The sequence below is a fragment of the Gambusia affinis genome, linkage group LG15 (genome assembly GCF_019740435.1).
Source record: "Gambusia affinis linkage group LG15, SWU_Gaff_1.0, whole genome shotgun sequence".
Classification (NCBI taxonomy): Eukaryota; Metazoa; Chordata; class Actinopteri; order Cyprinodontiformes; family Poeciliidae; genus Gambusia; species Gambusia affinis.
The window spans coordinates 17,821,115-17,847,799 of record NC_057882.1 but is presented as its reverse complement, the minus strand read 5'-3'; the positions used below and the strand labels follow the sequence as shown (position 1 = coordinate 17,847,799).

At 39.7% G+C, this 26,685-nt stretch overlaps 1 protein-coding gene across 3 annotated transcripts; it reads right to left on the bottom strand.

Moving 5' to 3' along the window:
* Nucleotides 1–281: 281 nt before the first annotated feature.
* ints2 (integrator complex subunit 2) lies at nucleotides 282–25,178 on the bottom strand. 3 transcript variants are annotated; one of them, XM_044141029.1, is made up of 25 exons: nucleotides 24,795–25,178; nucleotides 23,362–23,663; nucleotides 23,102–23,240; nucleotides 22,778–22,880; nucleotides 21,886–21,999; nucleotides 20,908–21,038; nucleotides 17,319–17,489; nucleotides 16,532–16,752; nucleotides 16,302–16,427; nucleotides 15,500–15,571; nucleotides 14,074–14,188; nucleotides 13,484–13,552; nucleotides 12,788–12,922; nucleotides 11,539–11,715; nucleotides 11,147–11,261; nucleotides 10,013–10,117; nucleotides 8,828–8,992; nucleotides 8,357–8,558; nucleotides 7,029–7,154; nucleotides 6,066–6,267; nucleotides 5,704–5,970; nucleotides 4,595–4,702; nucleotides 4,315–4,420; nucleotides 3,195–3,371; nucleotides 282–2,232 (listed from the first exon to the last, which is right to left on the bottom strand). In XM_044141029.1, the coding sequence occupies exons 2-25, from the start codon at nucleotides 23,652–23,654 to the stop codon at nucleotides 2,051–2,053; spliced, it is 3,621 nt and encodes a 1,206-aa protein (XP_043996964.1). In that variant the 5' UTR covers nucleotides 23,655–23,663; nucleotides 24,795–25,178; the 3' UTR covers nucleotides 282–2,050. The 3 variants fall into 3 exon arrangements, with proteins under 3 accessions (XP_043996964.1, XP_043996965.1, XP_043996963.1); XM_044141030.1 differs by having other exon boundaries at nucleotides 1,807–2,232; nucleotides 11,147–11,258; nucleotides 23,362–23,671; XM_044141028.1 differs by having other exon boundaries at nucleotides 1,808–2,232; nucleotides 23,362–23,671.
* Between the last annotated feature and the right edge of the window lie 1,507 nt (nucleotides 25,179–26,685).

The following is a 26,685-nucleotide window of genomic DNA, read 5'->3' as shown; positions in this document are numbered from 1 at the left end:
GGAAGGGGTTGTTTTTGATGTGACAACACTGCCCTCTGGCGAATTTTTAGAGTACATCCATGGAGAGAAAACAGTTCAGTTCAATCACTTTAGATGATTTTATGTCACGTGATCTGTATGTTTTTATCTTCGTGTTAAAAAATAAAATAAAATAAAATCTGTAGCACATAAAAACATGTTCACCAGTTTAAAAAAAATAAAATAAAACAAAGACTGTAAAAATTTAGACAATATAACTCAGAAAGAAAAGCCATAGAACAGAAATAAAGCATCATTAATAAAACTTCATATACTTTATTATTATCAAGCCTTATTTAGATGTAGTTAATGCTGACTGACTTGGCCAATAAATCAATAATATCGAGATAGACACTCGCTCAACATCAATAGATAACGAGTGAGAATTTTCAATAATTTCACTGTACTCCGATTCCGATACTTTAGCTGCTCAACCTGTCATGGCCAGCTAATTCTTTAACTCTTTGGTTACCTAGCAACAACCTGTGTAGTAACTAGTGCAGCAGTAGTTTCATAAAGAGACACGGTGGCAAAATAAAAATGTAAAAATGATCGAGTGAAACTTGTGGATAAATCAGAAAAGGCCACATCACCTGTTTGATAGTATTATTTAACAAACAAAAAAAATGATTCAATGGTTATCGATATTGAGCGATATGAAACACTCGTATCGTGATACGTTTTTCTGCCATATCGTCCAGAACCAGTCTGACTGCTGAGGTGAGCGTGAACACTGTGGTGAGTTCGAAAGAGGCCTCTGGAAGGAAGTACGAGTTCAGTAGAGGTATAGTCTAAATACAATACCTTACGTCATCTGAAGGTGGAGATGGAAGTCTCAGTTTTTGGGCGCAGCAGGACCTGACCAGCTCACCATCACAGAGTCCACCGTATATTCTACAGAGTATCAGAGGGTGCTGAAGCAAAATGTGAAACCATCTTTGGGGAAAAGGAAAAGAGAGCAGGACTCTACAACAGGACAATGGACCAAAACACAGCAGGAGATCCATCAAGGTCTGGATGGCAGCTGAGAAACAGGAAGTCCTGTCTGAGGAGACTTGAAACCAGGCAATGTAGAAAGAAACGCCGTAAACATCACACAGCTGAAAATCAGGGGCAGAGGTAATTTCCAAGATATTGTGATGTTTTAAATTTTTTCCCTCAGCTGGAAAAGCATTTCTTTGTTTTAATCAGCAAAACAAGGATCAAGAATATTACCATCAATATGTGAACATAGTTCCTTTATAAAGAATTTTATATCTAATAGGTTGTCCTAATTTTTCCACATGACTGAAGATTTAAGTCTGGAAGTAAATTCAGCTGGTTTTGAGTTTGATCTGAATATATCTCCCTCATTTTCCTGGATGTTTTTTGGACCAGCACCTCAGCAGACTGCGTCCTTTCCAACATGTGTATTATTCTCTTGTTAGCAGCTATGTGAAGTTGTATATGCTGTATTTCCAACAAGCGATTTCAACCGCTAACTGTTAACCAGTGTATCACTTTCCCATTGATTAGCTCAGAAGCCATAGATTAAAGCTATTTAGTTGTAATGTGTTACATCAAAGGCTCCTATAGATCAAAACCTTTTTCTTGCTTAGCTCTGAGTGTCGTTAACACTAAATAAGCCCAGAGTACTTATCCAGACCTACACTGAGGACATGCACTTTCAACAAGAGAGTTAAAAAGAAGCTAGAAGTTAATGTGTGTACAATGCTTTACGTAGCAGTGTTCTCACTCATCAATGAACCCCTGGATGTTATTTCTAAAGATGAAAACTATGAAATGTGTTGATTTTATTTTCTCAGACGGCCACCAGATTATTTTTTTTAGCATTTTATTACAAATAAAAAAACGGTACTAAAAGCTCCCCACAGTTCACAGCAACATTTAGCTGCATTGGCTTCGTGCTGTAATGTGCAGAGAGTGACAGCATCCCTGTTAGGAGTGTTGGACAGGCAGCAGGCTGGCTGTCTCTTCAGGTCAGGTCTCTCTGCTCCCACAGAATGTGTGAAAGTCTTAATGTGCGCTCAGTCTATAGCCCGTGAAGCGTGGAGCTGATAATGTCCATGAAGGTGGCTTCGACGCAGTAGCAGAGCTGCACGTCGGGGTCGGCGCCGCCCAGCTCCTCGGCCGTCTTCTGGGGCAGAGTCAGCTTGGATGAGCCTCCGCCCGGAGCTGCGGCTCTCTGAGGTTTCTCTCTCAGACTCTGGAGGCCTGGGTGGAAGAGGAAGCTTTTATTTCTACTTCAACAATAATAAAATGTTTTAAATGTAACAGGTATCCACTTTAATACATGTAATCTGAACATTTGCTGTCTTTTGGAGCTTTTCTGGTAAAGTGTGCTGTAATACCGAGATGGAAGAATATCAGTGCCATCATCAAATTTGACAACATCTCAGGGAACTTCTTACCACTAAATAAATATATAAATCTCACCGGGCAGCCCAGCGCCTCTTGTGGCGTCATAATAATGTGCCGACAAACGCGATGCATTAGTATGTCTTATAGGTCTGAACCAAATAATCAGATTAACTGTGATAAATCGATTATTTCAATGATTATTAATTAACTTAGCAATCCATTAATCATTAACTGGAGTATGTAGACACACAAAAACAACAAACCTGCAGAGCAGAAATTAAGTCATTGATTAACCCAAAAATATTAATAATATCAATACTTAGTCTGTATCAGTATCGGATCGATACTAGTGTAGTAAAATTGACACTTTAGTTTCAGGTTCCCTCTTGAAATTTTATTTTACTTTTGGTGATTTTATTTTGATTTGTTCTCAAATGATATTTTTTTTTGCACTCTGTTCCTGCATGAAACAACGCACACCAATATGTTTTGTTTTTCTGTTGTTGCTGTTTATCATGTAAATGTTATTAAAGTATTTTGTAGACACAAATACAGTACTTCGTCCCAAATCGGTCATGGTTTTAACAGAAAAAAATATCTACAAAATTAAAAGAAAAAAACCACAAGAACACCTAAAGGTCAGAAGTTTGATTAATGTATCAAACGTAAATAAAAGGTATTTGCGATATTTACTTGTATTTATTTTTGCAGTTACTTGGTTTTGGATCGATTGATCGCACACCTCTAATATTTAACAACATTTATTTTTCTTAGCTAACGGTAAGGCGAACAGTCAAAGTAAGTGTTGTACTTACGGGCAATGAAAGGGTCGATGTCTCTGACTTTGGTGGCCACATCAGAAGCACAGACCTGGCCCACTTGTACCAACAAAGCTGCCACGTCATCATAAAGAGGAGGGAAGGCCTGACAGAAAGCCACCAGGCACGGCAGCGTGGGCATGAAGAAGGAGAACCGCTTGGCTCGATTCAGCACTACAAAGCACAACACACACTTATGAGTCCAAACAGCAGCTGTGCAAACAGAACGCACTCTCAAGTAGGCTGCTAGATGCGCTGTAATTAAGAGGGATGGCTGCAGTAGCAGATAGCAGCCAGACAGTGGCAGCATTCTACAGGAATAGCGATACTAAAACACCATGTTGGCTGAATACTAACAGGAAAAAAAAACCCATCCCATAAAGCAGGGGTGGTAGAACTCATTTTCATTTTGGGCCATATCAGGATCATAAATGTCCTCAGATGGCCCGTTGGATGGAATAATAAAACCACCTCATTAACAAACTGCTAAAATATTAAATAAAAGATGCCTCTGCATTCAATGAGAACTTCTTGGGGTGAGTAATATGGATTTAAAAGTTTTAGACGACATTTTGATATTTTGAGCTGCTATTGTGGTAATAATAAATGTGACAATAAAAACTATTAAATACCTATTTTTTAGGTAATTGTATGGTTGTTACTGCATGACACAGCAATTACAGCCCCACAAACACAAATACTGCTCAATTAAAAAATGAAACAAACATACCCATTTATAATGCACATCTTTATGCCACTAGTCATAAAGAAGGATGACTTGTATCATTAAACTGCATTTAATCAATATTTTCAAACTGACTGATGTAAACTGACGCCTTCATTGAACAAACTGTTAAACGAAAAACAGAAAAAGTAATAATCCCAAAATTAAGGGCAGTTTTTTGGGATTAAACATTGATGATTGGAATTTATTGTGACGATAAATCAAATTCATCAAGATAAATGATAAACGATACGATAAAGACCCGTCGCTGGTACAGTTGATTTGATTGATAAAATAATACTTGGCATCTTGAAGGTTCTACAAAGTTATGGTGGGCCGGATTTGGGCCTCGAGTTTGACACCTGTTCTGTAAAGGAACAAGACGCTGCTGACCTGTTAACAGCGTGCCCATCACACTGATGGCCAGCCTGGCCACACTCAGGGATTTGGGTAAGGCGTACTGCGTGCACAGGTATGACAGCAGCTGAATTGCAAAGATCTGTGGGCAAAAGAAAGTACAAGAGATGTCACTTATGGATGTAACACAACATATACAGCACATTTCAACCTAGAGGAGCTGCCGCTGAAGAGTGCAGGTCTATCAGGGAGGCTCTGGCACAAAACCAAGCAAAGTTCAGGATTTTAAAGCCTGGAAGCAGCAGGGAGGACTCACCTGCTTCTCCAGCTGGGGCTGGGCCAGCAGCTCTGGGATGAAGTCCAAACAGATATGGATGGAGGGGATGCCTGCCACAGTCAGAGGCAGTAGAGCCTGAGGGTAACCCTGACACAAAGAGGGGGGGAGAGAAAATATTCATCCTATAATTAAACCATAAAGACAAGGGAGGACACAGTTGACTCATCCAAGCAGTGTGTGCGTGTGTGTGTGTGTGTGGATTAGCGGTTTCTGTTCAACAGTGTGTGGACAGAGGTGGATTTACTTTAGAAGAATCCCACCATATGGCTGTCAGACACTAGTGGGAGAGCTGCAGTTTATTACTGAAGCACAACGTGGCGACTGGTCGACCTGATCGGATCCTCCGTTAAAGGGGCGGTATCATGTGTCTGCCAGCAACATAGCGCCATTTTATAGCAAAATGAAGTTGCTATGTTACCTTCAGTTGTTACAAAAAGGCATATCAAATAAGCTAAATATATCAAAGCACCATAATAAATGGAACATTGACCAACATATTTGATGTGTACTGAACATTTTAACGACTTGACAAAATGTAGTCTTGTTGGTTTACACATCTGTTTCATGCCTTTAAGAAACTCCTGCTCTTTCTGAAACTCCGCCTTCAGGAAGTCATCACAACATCTCTCCTCTATTAACTCTTTAACAACGTTTTCACCTGTGTTTCACTGAGAAGCAGCTCATATGATGAGCTCAGCAGATGTGCAGTTCCTACAGGTGTTTGCTAATTGCTAGTGGCTAGTCTGAAGGAGCTGAGGGGGGAAGGCACAGGGGAGGGCTGCCCTGTGAGGCGGCGCTCGGAAGCTGAAGCTGTGAGGAGGAGATCTGTGTTTGAAGGCAGCGCTAGGTCCACCACGGCGTTTTGCACAGCTGAATGTCTGCCATGGTAGACTAAAGGATGCCTCAAATGTGGAAGAAAGAATCAAGGCAACACTGCAGATAAGTTTTTGCTGAGGGGAAAACATATAACATGATGTGAAGCTCAGAAAGTCGATTTGACATAATACTGCCCCTTTAAAAGCCCACATCTGCTCTGAGACTATTGCTGCTAAGACTTAGGAGGGGAAGTAGGACCAAACTGTATTTACCTGAAAGTGAACCAGCTTAGCAATGTTTGGGTCAGCAATGAACATCTGATGCAGCAGACAACAGATGAGGCACTGGACTTCCCTCAGGTCACTGAGCAGCCCCCCCTCCGGCTCGGTGTCGTCCACGCTCCCTCTGCTCGTCGGCAGCAGGCTTCCTGGTTTTGGGCCCTGATTGGTCCTCAGAAGGCTGTCTGTGGCGGCCCCCAGCAGCTGCTCTTCGGAGGTGGGCAGACAAATCTCCAGGAGAATCTGGACAGCCGCGCTGTCCTGCAGGCCCCACAGAGACAAGCGGTTATCAGGTCATCAGACCCCCACGGGGTCCGAAGACGCAACCCCAATGTTTTGATGAGTGTTTTGCACACCTGCGCAGCCAGAAGGGCGTTCTTCAGCTCCTCTCTGGTGACCTCGGGCGTGTCTGGCTGACCGGGAGCCGCCACGTTGGAAATGATCTGATTCTGCCGATCGAAGTCGGCCGTCTCCTTGAGGTGACACTGAAGGTAGGCCTTGGAGGCCAGCAGGTATCCGTTCAGCATGTGAAGGACGATGTCCATCAGAGGTGGACATCTAATGAAAAAATGTACACAACATCCATTTTATTCACTTTGGCATCTGCTTGGGTCTCGATGTCTGAATTAAGGATGTAAGTTATCGATTAATGAGTTAATCTGAAGTTGGTTGATGTAATCTAACAATTATTTGATTGGCAGCCATTTTCTTGAAAGGCTGCGTTTGCTCTTATTTCAAAAGAGAAGACCACCTTTCCATACAGGACTAAATTTTTCATAATATGCTGAATTACAAAAAACATTAAATTTTAAAATTACTTTGTGTCAGCTGTATTAAATACTGAATAAGAAAATTGTGGTTTTCTGACACTGTTAAACTTAGACATATTTATAAAACAAAATATGACAAAAACAGAACCTCTTAGGTTGCTGAATAGAAAAATAAAAGATAAAAAGAAGAAAATATGTGAAACTAACACATCAGTAATGTTTGGTTGAGAAGTTGACGTTGCAGCACGACTGAATGAGGTGAAACTTAAGTAGCTTGTTGTGTTGATATCTTAAAACAGAACTGTTCTGGCATGGCCCTGCCATCTTTGTTTCTGTATCAACTGGCTCTGCTTGAGAGTTACCAGTGGTGCCCTCATCTGGATGATGCCCAAACTACAACACTAAAAGAAGGTCTAAGTGGATGTTAATAGATAATTAATTAATGGTTTATTAGATTAAAATGAACTAATCGATTAGTTGTTTGCATCCCTAGTGTGAACGTGGCACGTTTTGATGATGATGATGATGATGATGAAGTGCAGTGTTTACCTGTAGACCCTCTGATCACAGCGCAGAACAATCAGAGGGTCAACCATCAGGTCGTTCTGCGTGTACCTCTGCTGCCGGAGCAGCTTGGCTGAAGGTTGAAGGGCGTTTACTGTCATCACCCACAACCTGAAACAGGAAGAGAAATAAAAGAGCCTCATAAACGTCACAGGCAGCAAAACTACAATAAATAGTCCAACAGCTGCTAAAGTATTCTGGGTTTGTCTCTACCAGCTTCAAACACCTGACTGTCATTTTTGCCCTATTCCACTTTGTAAAGTAGCTTACGCTAAATCTGATTGGGTGGAGTGTGTTTGTGCTACGGTGCCCCCTATCGGACGTTTTTGTTCATATGAATGAAAACGTTTTAAAACCGATCCCGTGTGTACAATATATAATTTTTTTTATGACAGGTATTTGTTTATATAATGTGTGTGGATAAGGACTAACACATTTAAGGCCATAATTTTAGATATGTGGACACACTCACTAAGTTTTATTAAAAAACGCTACAAAGACAACTTCCTTTATTTTTTTGTTATTAACTACTGAAATAAACCCAGTAAACCACATCTTTGTAAGACATTAATAGCTTAATTTACTCAAATTTAGCTTATGGAAAGTTGGCCCCCGTTAGGGTGAACCAGATATTGATCTCTAAACAGCAGGTATTGCTGCAGCTCCAAGACATTCAAGCGTCTTGCACACGCCTATTAATCAATGTATCTGTGTGAAACCTGACACCGCTGCCCTCCTCCCAGCTTCACCAGGACCCCTCTCTTCTATCTCTGCAACACTCAACATAACAGGGAGCATGGAAAGATACTAAAGTCAGCGGGGAGGCAGAAATCCCTCACATCTCCTTCATGGAGAGTTTTCCTGCCCTGAGCTCTTCTTGTTGCAGGCCTCCTCTGGATCGATAGGTCTGCTTAGGTAACCGTGCTCCTTAGAGCCCTGGGGCACATTGAGGGCGACCCTCATGTAAGCAAGCAAGTCCACCCACACCGAGAGTTGCTTTGCTCGATAGCAATCTATTCACACAGACAGTGAGCGAGAGGCCTGAAGTTAAGAGCAACAACTTCTGCCCTGCAGGTCTCGCTTTAACCCTTTGACTGAGTCACATTCTTTAGAGGCAGAACATCTAGTCATCATCAATATTCAGGACCAAATTTAGCAATAAACTTTTACTCTGGAAACGGATGCTTATTTGGAGTTAAAGGATTTCAAACTGGGCAGAATTGGATAGAATTTATATTATTAATATGATACAGTAAATGTATTCTTGTGTGTGGTTTTTTTAAAGCTTTATCACATGGAGCACCAAGTAGCACCTGCGGGGCATCACAGTGTTGAGGCCCATCCAGAGCTTGTTGAGGGTCTGCAGCAAGCGTCGGGGTACGCCGGGCTCCAGCAGCAGGGCCGTGCTGGCTGTGAGGGCCTCTGCGTAAGGGATCAGGTCTCCAGGTGAGAGCAGAGTTAAGTGCTCCAGGATCCGCATGAGCCTGGGACTGCTGGAGGGCAACTTCTGGAAGGCTGGAGAAACAAAAGGTCGCACTTGTCTTAGAGTTAAAGAGCTTCTCGGCATCTTTCTGCAGTAATTTCTGGCTCAGCTGTGACAACCAACAGATCAAACTGTTGCTGGACAATTTCACCAGGTTAGGGAGCAGTAAAGTCCGTTTCCTTTCTGGTAATGGACTTTTAAACTCTCACGCATTTCTGGTGAGAGTTGGACTCTGCCAAGGATGACTATATGACTAGAAATGACTCGACTAAACCTGGTTCTCCGTCCTCATCGGTCTTACCTTGGTGCAGTTGGTTCTGGGTGTATCTGCAGGTATTACTGGGAAGCATCATCCTTCTGAGAAGGGGCAGCGTCCCCGTCACCTCCTCCTCACACACCCAGTCCTCCACTAAACACAAGTGAGGGTAGTTGGTGGCCAAAAGTCTCAACAGTGCAGAGTGCAGACCTGAAATCAGCAACAAGTTTGTTCTTTTTAAAAAAAAATAATCTTTCCCCAAAGCAAATTAATTATGTTTTCTGAAAAATAAAATTAACTAACTGTGGTTCGGCAGGTTTGAAATTAAAAAATCCAATACACCAGTTTGGACCATCTTTTGTGTGGATGTTGCTATTGAGTGAAAACAATTAATTTTCACTCATTAGCAAAGCAGTGAGTGAAAATTGTACTCAAGTAAGAGCAGCACTACTTCAATGTATTTTTACTCAAGTAAAATTAAAAAGTAATTGTTCAAGAAATTACCAAAGAAAAAAACTTATCTGGTTCAAAAATTACCCAAGTACTGAGGAACTGATCAGAACATTTGATTTAATATTTAAAACTGATGTCATGCGACAGACAAAAATGTAAAATTAGGTTCAATTACAGGTATTTTACAAATTTTATTTATTTAAAAAAATAATAATAATGCAAACAGTAATGAATAATAAATAAAATATAAGAATTTGACATGACTTCACATTCTCAGATTACCCAAAAAAATTGTGTTTATAGACTAAAACATTGAAAATTGATAAAAATAAATAAGATGTATGATTTTGCATATGTTGCCAATATCATGTTTTATTTTACATAATTTTTTCACTTCCTAAAAGTCTTTAAATATATTGCTTAAAAAATCAAATGCAGGGACAACTGCTGAAAATTAGCCTATAAGCAACTTGATACAGACACTGAACTGCTGTTTTATTCAGTTTATCTATATAATTTAGTGTCCGTCCCCCTCAATTAAACAATAAATACTACCCACCTCTGAGTATAACTGAGGTATTTAGTCAATTTGTCTTTAAAATGTTAGTAAAGTTCTGTTTTACAGCAGCTTCAAGAGAAACCAAATTTGGCTAAAAATCAGTATCGGATGGTCAAAAGCCTTAAAACGTCTGAAGATCAGAAATTCTAATCGCTGCGTCTTCTGCTGTTAACAACCCGTTAAGTCTAATGAATGTAGATATCACATTGGAAACTCACCCCCCAGCTCCTGCTGAAGCCCCTGGGCCTGAGTAACCAAGTACTTAATAGGAATCTGGTCCATTAAGGCTGCGGAGTAAGACTTTGGCTTCCTCTGCATCAGTGCTTAAAAAACACACACACACACACACACAGAGCATAAAACGGTGAACACAGAAGAAGAAGGACAAAGATTTGATTTGGTTTGTATAAGGGCACTAAAGCTGCAGCGCTGATGAGTTCAAGAAATTCAGAAGTGATCTTTCTTTGACGTGGGTTCATTACCACGCTGATGGGCTTCATTACTCCCTCCTTGAAGGCTGTGGGAGCATTTGGGTAAGCACAGCAATTAAAGAGATGAGCATAAACTCTCATAAATCTGGCCTAACGAAGGACGAGAGGAGCGCCCGTCATGCGGGAGAACACACACAGACTATGTGGCTTAATCTGGCCTGTGTGTGTCCTAGTTAGCTGTGACTCCACCGCCACCGGACTTGGCCGTTTGTCGGCTCGCCGTTTACTCTCGACGAAGTCGCCAACGCTTTTGGTGCCAAGAGAGAGGAAGATGAATGACCGCTCATCCACGGTGGAAGCGTCTTCTATGAGATTAAAGAAGTCAAACAGCTGCCTGACAAATTCCCCTCAAATGAACACCAGCGACATTGTTCAGTGAAGGAAGTGACAGTGGATGAGCTACAGCCTTTTCCAACAGAGTAGGGATGCACTTTTTTCACTTCATATACATATAGGTTTTGTACTGATCCAATACACAAAGGCAGCGCTGAATTGATTTAAAGCACTGAATGTTTTTAAAACACAGAAATAAATCTAAACTGTAAATTTATTTGCACCAATCATCAAACGTGTAAAAAACAAACTGCAACGAATCTTTTTTTTTTTAATGGTTCAGAAAGTGTAATTAGGAATTCTACATGTAATGTAAAAATAATAAATTGTGACGTCGCTCAGAGCACAGAATTAGACTGAATAGATCTGCCCTTATGGATCAGACACAATGTCAGAGACACCCGTTTTAGAAATGCTTAAATATTGGGATCGATAAGATTATTAATATTGGATCGCTGCATCTTTGGACCAGACAGGAAGTGAGCTGGCGTCACAGTGGGAGGGCCTGCATGATGTTTTTTGTCTTACCCAGCTGTTTAGTGCTAGCCAGCAGGTTCTCTTCAAAAGACAGGATGTAGTAAAGGATGAGCAGCTGCGTGGTGATGGAATAGCGCTGCCGTCCTCCTCGACTGCCATCACCCTGCTAAACAAAATATTAATAAAAGAAGAGAAATGACTGACTGTAGGTCAGAGGCCTAGTCAAAGTTCTGGTCTCAAACGGATTCGCTGTGGCAAGAAAACAGATGTTCACAGACACTCAGCATTTCAGATAGTTGACAAATTTCGGTCTGTAGAAGTGCAACGCTGGTAGAGACGAACCGTAAAGGGCTTGTAAATTAAAATAAATCCAATTGTCTGCTGCTGTTAATTTTCTAAGTTGCAGAATGAGATTCATGCAGTACCCGTCGGGAATGACTCACCCCCGCTGAGCTCTGGAAGACATTAAGAATCTCCTGCTCAGTAATTGGCTGATTGGTTGCCTCGGGGTTGGCCTTGGATGCTGGAGTGAGGATGGAGTTGATGTAGGCATCGATTAGAGGAATCAGCTGGGTGTGGATTGGCGTGGTTGTTTCACACAGCTGACGATAGATCCAGTCCTGGAAGGTTCACGCATATTTAAGTACACACTCGGGTTTCTTAAAGGATTTAGCTCTGGGGCTTCAGGTTGCCATGGTATAGGGTGACGTCGGGTGAACCATGTGTTCTCATTTGGCCAAATGAGACGAGGATTCTTATCCTGTTAAAACAACTTATTTTCTATTAATTGGCAGAAAACATAGGATTTGATTTTATTAAATGTCTTGTTATTCCAAGGAGTTCAAGCACTCTAAAAAAGATTCCCAGTTCCACTGGAAGAGCCAAACCAACTTTAGTTATAAAGTACAAGTTAGCACATCAAGGAATGACCAAAGGGCTTTTATTTTATTAACATAAAAAAACCAAATAAATTAAATTCTACAGTAGTAGACCCAAAGCATCTCAAATCCTCCACCATACTGATAATCAGGTCTCGTTCCACTTATTCAGCCAAACCCTACAGTTTTTACTGATAATAAGGTTAATATCTGCCTCATATGACCAAATTCCCAGTAGAGTTTAACAAACCATATATGTAAGTTTGTGATTATGACAGAAAATCGATTTAAAGAACAAAAAATTGGTTCATAATTCATCAAAGCCGTCATCTAGGTGAAGGATTAAATTAGTTTGAATGATTTCTTACACTTTTTATAACAACTGTGTTAGCAGTTTCCTTTCTTCTGTATTGACAAAATTTGCTCAATTTCTCATTTAGAATTTTAGCAAGACAAATTTCTCATAGACAAGGGACAGCTGATGAAAAATATCCATTCTTGTGTTATTATTTTTCACTAATAAATAAAGTCACTGATTACTAATTAGAAGTTGCTTGAAAGTCTAGTCAATTTTAGGTTTTTACTAGACTTTTTTTTAAGTTAAGAGCAACAATAAATATACCATCTGGGATTCTGTTAAAAAAAATAATTTCCAAATTAAAATTAATATTTTCATATTGCAATAAAATATGAACCCAATATATATCTTTTTACAGATTCCAAATTGGTCGACATTTACAAGAACTGGCAAGAGGATGGAGGTTTGATGCAGCGTCTAATCTCAGCTGAATGTTAGCGTTAGCATGAGACGAACCTTAATGGACACTTTGTGCTTGGTGAAGGCTCTGCTCCGAAGCAGCTGGTAGATACAGTGAATGGGAAGAAATCCAGTGATGTTGGCACTCAGGCTGTTCGTCACTGCCACCCTCACAGCATGAGCCGTGACCACCTACACAGCGAAACAACGGGACACTTAAACACAACACCTTATTCATTTAATCACTGACTAACTAGCATTCGTGAAAAGCAACGTGTCACTAGATTATATCATATCATTAATTATTTCTAAATAAAGGCAACTGCCTGATTTATGTTTTGTTGTTCCTCTTCATGTTGCATTTTTTTTGACTAATTCCACCCAAATGCATTTTACAAATTTGTTTTCTTTATGTTGCGTCTAATGCAACTTATAGTCCGGAAATTATGGTAATCTGTTTCACCTCAACAAATAAAAAAGCTTTTTGTAGCTGAGGAAAAGTCCAGACACCCCGTCCCCTGATAGATAATCTCTGCTATGGTGTTCAAATAATTCTGTTCATGTTCTTTGTGTGAGTTCTTCCTCACACATCTGTCGTGGAAGTTCAGCTAGTTAACCTAAAATTGATTTTAAAAATTCATTTCCAAATATTCTAGAAGAGGCTGACGTGGGGTCTTTTTTTATTTTTACTCATCGGCGCGTTTAATGCCTGAACTGAAAATACACGCCGACGTGGACGGACGGCATAAATACCTGCTCTGTGAAAATCTCCTGAGTGAAGATGGTTTTCATTTTGCTCAGAGAGCTTGGCTTGATGGCAATCTGCGAAAAAGATAAACCGGACAAAAACAACAAAAACAACAACAAGAGAAAAAGAAAGGAAAACAATGAGAAACATCGACACCGCGAGGTTCGCTGCCACTGAAAACAACCTCCAGGCAAGCAGCGCTGGTATTTTGTAATTCCCTCCTTTCATATTTCATAAGAAAATTCTACATGGCAGGCAGAGCGCTGAATTGAAAGGAATGCCCTGGGGGTGGAAACAAACAGGCTCTAAATCCAATTACATTACACATCTTAGTGGAAAAACACACTGAGACAGGAAAACTACTTAGATCGCAGGGAGGAAACAATAGTGCACTTAATAAGTAATAAAATGGCAAATTGGCCACAGGGTATGATGCATCTTGCTTGATGTGTGTATGCTGCAAGTGTTTCATTAGTGTTATAGTGTGTATGCACTGCTGCTGCTGCTGCTGCTGCTGCAGATGAGAGGGAGGAGTGGGGGCCAGTACCTGGTCAGTCAGACAGATTTATTGATTTAAGTCTCCCTCCCACCTTACCTTCATCCCCAAAGTAGAGCACACCAACTCAATAATGGAGCTGAGCTGGTTGCTATGGAAATACATGGCAACCAGTAATAGCATCTCTCCAAAAGAAGCAGATACGCCTGCAGCACTGTAAGAAAGACACACACACACACACACACGCATGCATGAGAGGCGACTGAGGATGGGCATCAAGGCTTGTGCATAATCCAGAATCCTATTGGGACGAATTTTAAATAAAACTGATTCGTTTCCATAATCTTCCAGTCCACACACTGCATCACTGTAGATCAAACTCCAGCTCAGAGCAAACATGATATTATCCACCTGAGCCGCAACAAGGATGAGTCTCTCTGACAGATAAAACTATCTGCAGAGTTGGCTCATAATTCTACAAAAAACAGAAAAAAGAAAATCTAACAGCTAAATCTAACTTTTAGGCACTGGGAAAAAAACAACAACATATATGCAAGAATTTCAACATCCACTGGAGATACATATTTTAACGTTTCAATAAACTAAAGCTGAAGTTTTCCCCAGAGGCACGAGAGCAACGAACGTCCAGAGCTGTGCCAACAACAACTCAGCTGTGCTGTGATTAAGTGAACTAACTGGAAGAGAACTAAATCAGAAGCGGTTTAAGAGATTGTGATTTCAAATATTTAAAACTAGAGAAACAACTGATGAACCTTGGAGACGAACTATAAATAATAGATTTAAAGTTAATTTCCTAAAATGCTTTCATATACCAGCTAACACTCCTTCAATGCTACAAGTAGAACAACCTCCATTATGATGTTTGTTTGTTTGTTTGGGGTTTTTTTTTTGCTAATCTGAATGTTTACAATATTGTTTTGTACTCAATATTAAAAAAAGGTCTCAAAATATTTAACATGCATTTATGGGATGAAAATTTCCTGGATCCTTTTAAAATTATTTATCTACTCTAAGAATTACATTCTGATTTCAACAATTACATTCAGAATTAATGTAATTCTGAGTGTAATCATTCTGAATGTGATCGATCCAGTGTGAACACTAGAAATGATTCCAGTGTTCAAGACTGTCCAGTGCAACATCATTTATTTGAAGAAAAACAAAACAAACAAAAAAAGATTCATGAACATGTTAGTTGGTTTTTTGTTGTTTTTTTTTTCATTAAAAAGGGCAAAAATAATGTCTGGTAAATTAATAAAACAAACCATAAGTAAAACACACGCCTGTAGAACCTAAGGGGTGAATTATGAAGTGAGATTTATAATTTAGATTAACAGCTATATTGAGATGAAACTCAACATTTTACGTAACAGTATTGATTTAGCCAGACATAATGACTACCTTTATTGATATTTAGCCAGTTGAAGAGATTCAGCTAAACATTAATTGAACAAAAATATGTGATATGCACATTAGTTTTTGCTTTCCTCGCCTGACGTCTCACCTTTCAAAATATTCCTCCTCTTTGATCATCCAGCTTAACCACATGACCATAAGCTGTTCTTGCTCTGGCGTGCTGCACAAACACAGAGATGCAAGTAGTTGTAATAAAACTTGAGAAATAAATAAAAACAATACTTTAATAGACTTTTGAAACAACATTTTAGCAAATATACTCAAATGAAGGTATTAAAGTTAAATTATTACAGACAGGAAATCTGAAAGTTACATTATTAGCATTAGGGAAGCACCAATCCACTTTTTTCACTTTCAATAACCGATCCGATACAAAAAACAGTGTTGAATTGACTTAAAATGTTTCCGTTTTATTAATACAGACGTAAATATAGTGAATTACACATTTATTTGATAACTCTGCACAAGTTCAGCAAACCTATTTTAAATATACCAATAGTTTCGCAAGCTTTTAAAAACAAAACAACTTTAATTTGTTCAGCCAGAACAATTAGGAGCAAAACAACCAATAAAGAAACTGACAAAAACAATAGAACATGTAAAAACAAACTGCAACAAGAAAGGGGATAAAGTGCAATTAGGAATTCTAAATATATTGTAAAATAAACAATAATGCATGACGTCAGAGAGCACAAAGTATAGAATCAGACTGAATAGATCTGCTCTGCTGTATCAGACAAATTCTCTCCGATACTCAACCTAGAATTTTTTTTCCATACCAGAACCAATACAGATATTAATATTGGATCGCTGCATGTCTAATTCAAATACAGTAGATGTTGCAGGGCATAAAAAATAAAAAACAAACAAACAAAAGAAACTTTATGTACCTGACCAGGGTGGGGAAGGCCAGCAGCTTGCAGAAGGACAGAGAGACAAAGCGAACCCCAGCAGGAGTGGCTGGAGGTCGGCTGGTCATCAGCTGCAGCAGCTGCTCCGCTTCTTCATCTGTAGGTCTAAATACATGTCCAATTCAAGACAAGTATTGCACTCGAAAACAACCAAAGGTGAGAAATATCAACCCCAACAAGAGGACAGAATGACAAACGTGGCATCTCACCTGAGCCCGGCGATGCCCATGAGGGCGCAGTAGAGCCGGAGCAGAGCGCTGGCCTTCACCACGTGCTCCTCCCTGAGACCGGAGTAACCCGAGCCGCCCCCGTCCTCCACGCTGGCGTCGTTGGGCACGTGCGTGCTGCGCGAGCGTGGCAGGATGGCCACCAGCTCCAGCAGCAGCTGTCTGCGCATCTGCCACAGCACGGAGCTGCTCTCTCTCTTCCGCTGGCGGAGTGAAGGAGAGAAAGACCTCTGAGCCAAATGTTGAGCTCCTGCACCACAGTTGCCATCACAACATAATCCTCTTTTAGCCGTAGTTTGGCAAACTACTAAACTTAAGTACCATATAAAAACTATTAAGAAGATGCATGACGTCACTCACACAGGTAAGACTTTCCTGTGAGCTCAGAGAATAATAATAGCTGAAATAACTGAAATCTTTTCAGTTTTCTGCTCCATCTTCTTGGGAGAAATTACAGAAAAATATGAAGCTAAAGGTGCTGTTGACACTAAATGTTTTCAAGGCTGTTCTTACTGATCTGGAGAAGGAATCATCCGTCTGTAAATGTTTTACCTGCAGAATCTTTTTACTAATTTATTTATTTTCTGTTTTGCTGTGGAAGTAAACTCTGTATACCGCTGCCAAGTCTTGAGCAGGACTTTCTTGTGAAAGAGATTTTTAATCTCAATGGGATTTTCTTGGTAAAATAAAAGTTAATGAAAACAAAAATGATTTTCGGGAATAGGTGTTATGAACAAAGAAACAACAGAGAGAAGAACTTCTTGCTCACCTGTTGCCCGTTGCGAATGAACATGCTGAACCAGGTCCGGACTTTGCTATTGGTTCCCAGGAGCAAACCGCTGACATAAGACACAAGCGGGCTGACGGCGTCGTCCGCCGTGTCAGGCTTGTAGTCCAAAGTAAGAGCTACGCCAAGACCAGGCAGGTGGCACTCTTCCACCTGGACACACGCAGTAGAGGGTTTATCACAGGGCTGTGCAATGCAGCTCAAAAATAAAACCTCTCTTTTCTTTTTCCTTAGGTTTTTGAGTTTACAACGGACAGAAAGTATCTTGAAGGAGGACATTGGTGAAAAAGTTAAAAATATATATATATAAATAAATAAAAAAAATTAATAAAAATTTTCCAAAACATAAAATCTTCAGAAATAGAAAATTTGGTTAATCGGTAAAAATCTATTTATCGCCCATCCTCAATTTAGGAGGATGGATGAACGACACACCGGTTGGATACAAGCCTATTACGATAAGCAGTAAATTAATTAATCATGGGTTTAATTAAAATGAGATCATTTACATTTGGACAACAGTTAAAAAGATTATTCATGTTATTTAAGAGCCAGCATTTTTAAAAATGCTGTTAACATTTGACACCCAGTACGAAGTAATTAGTTTGCACCTTTTCTTTTTTCTTTTACAAAAATGCTAACTGGCACTTTTTGCCATTTTTCCATGTCTAAACTGAATGATTGATATTTTTTTAAACCAAATTTTGATTACAGAGACTTCATAATCCATTTTACTTATTGTTCTTCAGTTGTTTTATTTATTTATATTGGATAATTAAAATGTTTTCCAGTTCCACTGTAAAATGTTCCTTGTAAATTAAGATATATTTTTTTTATCTTTGAAAGGGTGTACTTGCATTAATATCATTATTGTTACATCAGTTGAAAATAGTCTCAAAATAACAATGTTATTGTTTATCTTAATAATTTGTGGGATACTTTATCGCACAGTAAAATTGCTATGGTGACAGGCCCAGTTGAATAGATGGACCTGCAAACAGACGGAACAGAATAGAGGAAAAAGAAATGTGCAAATTCAATTATTTGTTTTCCATATGCAGCTATTAACTTTTTAAACCCTGATCCAAACCTCAAGACACTTCAATCCAAGTCCATATTTTAACAGACTTTTTCAAACTGCGTAGGAACCCTGAGATGGCGATCAGACCGTGAAACAGTCGGGAAACTAAAAATACTTTTAAGCACAGCTTCACGTTAACTCCACAGCACTTCTGTCTTAGTGGAGCCGTGCAGGAGGCAAGTCGTGCTGAGGCATCATTCTGCGGAGCGATGAATTTTCACAACCTCCCGGGGCCTTGTTCAATAACTGACCTAACGCTGCAACCTCCTCCAGAGGGGGAGGGAAGCGAGAAGACAAATTTCTCCCCCCAGGGTTAGCACCGCACAGTGGATCACAACATAAATCAGCGAAGAGACAAATCTCTTTTACTAACCTCTAACACGCGAGTCCATCTTGGTAGAGAGAGAGGAAAAGATTAAAAAAGTTGACACCAAAAAGGGCCAATTACACAACAAGTGTTCAGGCAAACGTTACTTCCAAGATCAGGCGATGATTTTATTTTTGTTTTTAAGATTTCATCACTTTGCAGAGCAGAAACGCAGACTGCTGTAAATTAATATGTTACTAAGAAAGTCTGCTAAACCACTAAAGACGTGTGATTATGTTGGAATCACACTCAATATTTAATTCCACCGTGTTTCTACAAACACAACAATCCAGTGACATAAACATGTCCTCCCGCAAACATCTTCCAAGAAAGAAGATGATGAAGAGAGATGTGTGACACGTATTTATTTTAGATAAGCCATGAATAGTAATGCAAGAAAAAACATTAAGGACAGCAGAGTGAAGTTGCTGCAAATGTCTCCAGCAGAGAGATACTGTGCCAAGAATGATGAATCCATCCCTCATCCAAACATTTCAGGGAGGTTTATAGAGTTATACTGACTTGCTTTCATTATGCTTTCCTGACCTTTTGTTCCCAAGAACCGGAGAGAACTCTGTCTGTATCTACAAATTCTAGAAGGTTCTGTTCAGGGGATCGACTGTGAAACCGTGGAGAATATGGTGCAAAAAAAAAATTGATTCTTCATAAAATTAAGAAAAACATTGACAAACCCAAGCATCCTCTTCCTGTGACTGTTACACAAGAACAGTGAGTCTTCAGTCAGAGGCTTCTTCAAATTTGCTGTAATACAGACTGCTACGGGAGATCCGATAACTACAACATTTCTAAGAAGAATCGTTGATAATATGATGATATGACTCACAACATTTAATTTGGAATCAATTTTTGAATTTGAATTGAACTGATTTGATTTGTTGGCTGAAACATGCAAGTGTGTTGAAGAAAGCAAATGGAAAAAAAGTGAAATCACCAAAAATGTTGTGATAAAAAGAAGAAGCAAAAAAGATTTACTTAATAAAGTAAGTATGTACTATTTTTAATTAAAGAAATAATTAAAAATATTTAATCATTTAAATAGAAATCAGGTTGCAGATCCAAAACGTTTTTCCACATGTTCCTGGTTAAATGAAAGGCATCCAGTATGCTTACTATTTTGGGCTCGATTGAAGAAAATTGAAAACAATATTTTGTCTGTTTTCAGCAATAAAAACAGAATCTAGATCACTCTTCATTTGATGTATTTAACCAAGTTTTAATACAGCAACTGAAAGGAGATTTGGATGCACCAAGGTGTACTTTAGTTTATAGGTCAATAAGTAGATGTGCTTCTATTTAGTATGAAAATAGAAGGAAATCAAAAGGAAAAGATGATCAATTTGTGTTGCATCTGACATTTTTGTAAGTAGAGTTTGATTTAAAAGTACGGCTGGACAACATGGCTGAAAAACATGTCACAATTTAGGCGTATCACGTCAGCCCATATGAATATTCGTCAATATTGATGATTATTGATTCATTTTTTGTTTTAGATATCTGAAATGCTAAAGTGGTCGGGTGACTTTTCCTGTTTTATCCTCAGTTTTCACTCCAAGCCGTTTTTCTATTCTTAAGAACTTATGAGGCACGGTGGAGAAACCTGAAACTGCTGTTGCACCAGTAACTGAACAGGTTGTTGCTAGGTAACCAGAGAACGAGTGAGTCGGTTGATGCAACCAGGCTTGCTTAGGTGGCCGCGAGAGGTTGAGCAGTAAAAGGTTTTCCTTCTGCCTACATCTCCCAGAATGCTGTGTGGTTCTGGATCAGAGTTCAGTGAAAGTTTTATGCATTGAATACTCTATCTGACGTATTATCTATTGATTCTGATCGCATGTCAATCATGATGTATTGTCACAAGAAAAACATGCCACAGGCCACAAATGCCTCGCAAGCCTCACTTTGAGCATCCATGGGCTAAATCAAAAAGTACTCCCCCAGTTTTAGGGGCTTCTGGGGTAAATTTCTACCCTGATAATTAGTTTTCACCCAGGTAAAAGAAGTGGAAACTGGGAAGGATAAACAACGACCTCCATAAAATCTAGCTAGGTCCAGGGAAAAGGTTGCCTGTGGGCTCAGTCTGTGATTACATTAACAGGGCGACTCACCACCATGGCTCTGATGTTCAGGGCTTGTGAGGGGTTCATCTGACAGAGCTGCCTGAGGGCTTCGGTCCTGCGCCGACCCCCCACACTCTCCTCGTCCTGACGCTCCCCGTTCTTGATCAGCCCTCTGCAAACTGAACCCAAAGACAGCCACGTCTTAGCACCTCTTAAGGCATTTGGTTGGATTTCACATGCGGAGGAATTCCAATCAGATGGTTTACCAAAACAACAGCCTTGGAGACGGTGATTTCTCTGTTGCTATGGCCCGGTCTCGCCCTCCATTAGCACCGTACACCACTGAATCGTGACTCATTGCCGTCGGGGTGGGGGGGGCGCAATTCTAATCTCATCAGGGAGGCATTATCTAATTTTTCCTCTAGTTCCCCCCACAGCAGACGGCTTATAAAGTAAAATGTTATGACTGAATAAGACTGTGGCATGTCCTCAAATCATATCAGTTTCTCTCTCTGCTGAATCTAACATCTTTTTTTATGCATTGTGGAGAAAAAAAAAATACTCCCAAAGTTTAAACTGACTCTCAGTTGTAGTTAAAAAGGACTGGCCTTGATGCTTCTAGACATCCCTTTTATTACACTTAGGCTTTATTCTCAAAAAGTCTTTCAAGTCAAGCAGAAAGGATTTCTTGATGCTAACGCAAGAGTACTCCATTGACTCTGCACCGACCCCGTTTGTGATAAGGAGGCACTGGAGACAACAGAAGATCTCCTCTAATTTGCTTCTTAAAGCACACATGGCTCTCTCTGTGAGCTGGAGAACTCAATGTTTATCATCAAAGACAAATGCACACACCCTCAGGGTCTCTGGCGTGGTCAGAATTAAGAGGCAAACCGGCTGAAGTGATGCAAAAGACTAGAAGTTTAAAGTTACACTTGCCTTTAAATATAACAAACCGACCAGTGTTGTTTTCTGAACTGCCACTGTTTAATAAAGACATGCGGCCCTCCAAGACAGATGGCTTACCTTCGCTGAAGCTGTCTGGGACGTTAGCGACCAGCAGACACATGAACCAGTCGCCGTTGCGGACGTGAAGCAAAGCCTCTGCCACGTCCGCGATGGGCAGCAAAGACGGTAGCTCTGAGAGCGAGACAGAAAGCACATAGAGGCATAAATATACACACATCCCAATAATGCTCCATAATATAAAAGAAATATGTGATAATACTGGTGAATGTTGCAATTAGAACATCAATTGTGATAAGCTTTGCTTTGGGTTCACAGTAAACACCCACATAAAGAGTCGTCTATCCAAGTACTGAGGAAAAAAAGTATTTTCATCCCAATGACAAGGTTTTACAGGCACAGAGAGTCCAAATGCATGCTGCTATTTATTGCAGTCAAAGCAGTTCTTTGCAAAATGTAATAAATCTGCAATAAACCGTGCAGGCCTAACCAACATCATACTAAATCCTACTGTAGTCAGCTGGGTGCTTCAACAGGACAACAAACAACAACAGACAACAAAACTATTAAACTTCTGAGTTATCAAAACTGCTAAGGATTTTCGAACTATGTTTAAAATGTGTTTTTTGAAAGGAAACAAGCTTATTTAAATAAAATCATATAGGAAGAGTGATCAAAATCAAGCTAGGATTATTGCTTATCTCTACAAGGACATTCATCCAAATAGTAGTAGGGGTGTATGTCTATATTTGAGCCTGAATATAAACAGTTGTGTGAGACTAGTTTCTCTCTTTTTAACTTTTAACTTAACTATTTGACTTTTCTAACAGAAGAGCATCTCTGAGGTCAGACATTGATGTTGGACAAGAAACCTTATTGAGCAGTCTGTCCTCTAGTTTATCGCAAAGGTTTTCCATCATCTCCAGAAAAGAGAAAAAATTGGATTTGTTACCTGCTTGTAGAATACAGAGGACATCTGCCACTTCCTCCAGATAGACGGGGCTCTCGAAGAGCTCAGAAGACTTTAAGAAAAACTCCCCATTGGAGTCTGTCACCTGAAAAATAAAAAGACAAGAAAGAAAAATTCAGCTTCAGCCAGTGAGGAACTGATGGAAATATATAGTAAGTAAGTATTTTTGTGTTTTGAGTGAATAATTTCCACCTGAAATGTGTTTAACAATAATATCTTATTCTTGTTTATATACATAAAGAAGCCTCACTAAGACAGCACCAGCAATAAGTTCAAAATGCAGCATGGCCAACGGTGTGCAAAAACCTTATTCATGATGGCCAGCAACTCGCTGAGAGTCAGACGGAGCCTTCTGAGGGGATCACTGTGTTCGAACTCCAGGGTGAGTCCGTGCTGCAGCTGTGACACCAGGATGCTTTCACCATTGGAACCGCCTGCCTTGTGCCTGGTGGGAAATATAAAATACTGTGAAAATCGCTAAAGAGAACACTAGGAATTGTGCATTAAGATTACAGACATATCCTTCATCAGCAGCTGTCACAAAAAAAAAAAAAAGCCAATAATACCTGAGCTGTTGTTCCTTTCGTGCATCCTGCTCCAATGCGTGGAAGTCCACAGACAGAAGCGCTACGATGGAGTTGACGGCTTCCACTCCAGACAGGAGGCGCAGGATGAGCTTCTTGTCCTGCGCCCATGACTGACTCTGATCTGCAGGAGCACATAGAGCCATCCTCACCAGACAGGGGAGCAGCAGCCTCAGCTCTGGGTCACTTAGGGCTGCGAGACGTACCACGTCAACTTTCTGCATGGCTTCGAAGGCGTAGGAGCTGACAAACTGGAGCCCTGCGCTCTCTGCCATCTCTGCTCGCTGATTTTCTGTCGGCAACAGATTACAGTGCTGTGAAAAATTTCAATATCGATACAAAGATAACCTGAGCACTCAAAAGAATGTGTAGTTTTTAAAACCTATCTAGATTAGAGTAGCAAAGTAGCCTCAGATGATCACACCATATCTGTTTGATGTTGTTTTTCTGAAATGCTGTTAGTTTTAAAGCAGATGTATTGGCACACACAGCTACCCGTAAGCTTTGGGATTCTCAAGATGTGAGAAGGCCACTTGTGTTTTTGATTATGATTTTGTATTCTCGTCAGATACTTAAAGCTTATAGATTCCGATATTAAGTGTTGCTTTTCTTACCCTACTTCATGCTGTCACACGGGTTCTGCTTTTGGAATTTTTGATTCGACAAGTCAGATGGTATTCAATAACATTCATTTGATCATCAAAACCATTTTGGATTGCCAGGAAAATATATTTTTGAATTGTATTTTTTTATGTGTATTTTGAGAAAACTTCAATGCACGTAAGCATACTATTTAAGAGTTCATGAGGCCTACTATAAACTGACTTAACACTTATGCATAAGTAATATTTATCACGTTTAAAAACTGCACAGATACAGGGATAATTGATCTAAAAGGGGATGTGTAAACTAACAACTGTTATTTATGTATTATGAAGGAACACGTACATTCTTAGTCTGTGGTGGATAACACTATACTTACGTAGCATTTGACTTATGGCAATGTTTTTAACAAATCTCGTTGCATGTTTGATCATTCAGTTGCAACAAAACAACATTTATCCATCTAGTTCTTAACAATGTGAGGTTAATGGAGTTCTTTACTAACACTCGCTATTTTAACTTAGTGAGGACAATATATTATTTAAGTTTACAGATTAATACTCCGAATTTTTTAAGGAAATGTTAAATAAGACGTAATATTGGCCAGACGTTCTAATTCTATGATTCGGTGAAGCTAACTGTTAGCTGTTGGCGGCTAAAAAAAGTCGCTATTTCCCCATGATTTTAGTGTGGCTCTTAGCATGCTAATGCTAAGCTAGACATAGAGCAACACTCCTGTGTGCTTTACGTGTTGCCTTCGCTGAATGAAACAATTATTAAAAACACGTATATTTAGACAAAGAGTAACTTACCCCACTAATTGAACTGATGCTGTAACTTCTGGAGCAAGTTAAACCACGGAGGCCTTCAGACCTCGGACTTGGCTGCGTCCACTCGGCCAGCCGGCCTAACGTCACACGCCGGCTGCTTTTCTCCCGAATGACTGGAGGAGATAAGTTCGTCCTAGCTGACGCCGGCTATTTTTAGGTATCCTAACCGTTTCTATCTTTCATATTCACACGTCTGTGGCTTCCTCTCGTATTTTTAACCCACTGCATACACAGTGGTTATATCCAGTGAGTGAACTGATGTTGTCAGTAGCGCAGTGAAGCAGTGACTGACAGTAACTACAGAGACTGGGCTCCAGGCAGGCAGTGTTGTGATACAGAGACCTGACATTGACCGACTGCTTGTCGAGTTAGCATCAAACTTACTGTAGCGCTTCAAAATCCCAATATAAGCACATTAAATTGACCTAGCTAATTTTATTTTCTAGTTTTAATTTTTTTATTAGCAAAAGTTTGTGTTCAAAAATAATTTTCTTATTACATGGATAGTAATAATTCATGAGGTGTTTTTTTATGTTTTAGTCTCAACACAAAGTGCAAGAATATATATGTATATATTTGCGGCAAGAAATCTCGTGTTATTAAAAAGGCTGGTTATTTCTCCTTTAAATTGTGTCACATATGTAAGGAAAATAGTTTTTTTAGGTTGAACATTAAGAGTTGTGGGGTTCCTTAGGCGTGCAGTTAGTTTTTGCATGACCAACACAACCCCAAAGATGTCTTCCTGCAGCAATGTGTGACCACATGTTGTCGTAGATTCTCTGTTATCCAGGAGTCAGGACACAACAATCTAAAGGGCTTAAGTAGAAGTTTATCTATAGCTGGAAGGAAGCAGTTAGATAAGCTCATCAGGAAGGCCAGCTCTGTCCTAGGATGCTCCCAGTCCTGACCTGACACTGCAGGTGTTGGGAGATAGAACAACTCTGGCTGAAATAACATCACTGTTAGGCAATATCTCCCACCCCATGCATGGAGTTGTTGCAGAGCTAGAGAGCTCCTTCAGTGACAGATTGATGGTGCATCCTAGGTGCACAACGTTGTAGGAGATCCTTCCCCCCAGGAGCTGTAAGACTTTGTAACAGTCACTGCTCCCAACAAACTGAAATTATTGCAACCCTGCTGTTTGCTGCAGTTTTCCTAATTTTAAACAGGGTTGTTTTTATGCACATAGAAGCACATGTACAATGTTGTGCTTTTTTTCTTTTTAATTACCTTTGTAATTACCTTTTTAATTGGAATATGCTCATTTTAATTACTGTATTTATGTCATATTCTACTGTTATTTGTTCAAAGACATTTTGGATCTTTGCCATGTTGGAAATCTAATGTATTGCTTATTCAAACTTCAATGAGACAAACAAATTAACAGACACAATTCAGTAGCAGAATTTAAACTGGTATTGGGAGGCATGATTTGGCCCATTGCAATGGTCTAAGTTTACTTATTGTCTCTAGCAGACTCCACTGCAGAAGAAAAATACAAACTAAATTACTGAGAACACACTTAATTTTTGAAGGATCATCACATCAACACTGTGGCTAAAGTGAAGTTTGCATGTGGGAAAATCGTGGTGGGTTGACTTTAGTTGCCTGAGCTGGAAACGGGGTTGATGAGCCTCTATGGAAGAATTTTTCTGCCATAATCCAAGAGCACACATTTTCAGTCTCAAAGCAGAATTTTATGTCTTTTGTTCTGAAAACTTGCAATACTTTTGCGTACATTTTAATTTTGAGAGCAGAACTGAATGTCTTTCCTCTCAAAACTTGTAATGCGTGTACTCAAAACTTCTTCTTGCGCTCACACTTTGTCTCTGCTGGGACTCATTTACCACAGTCGCCTGGCAACCTCTTAGCC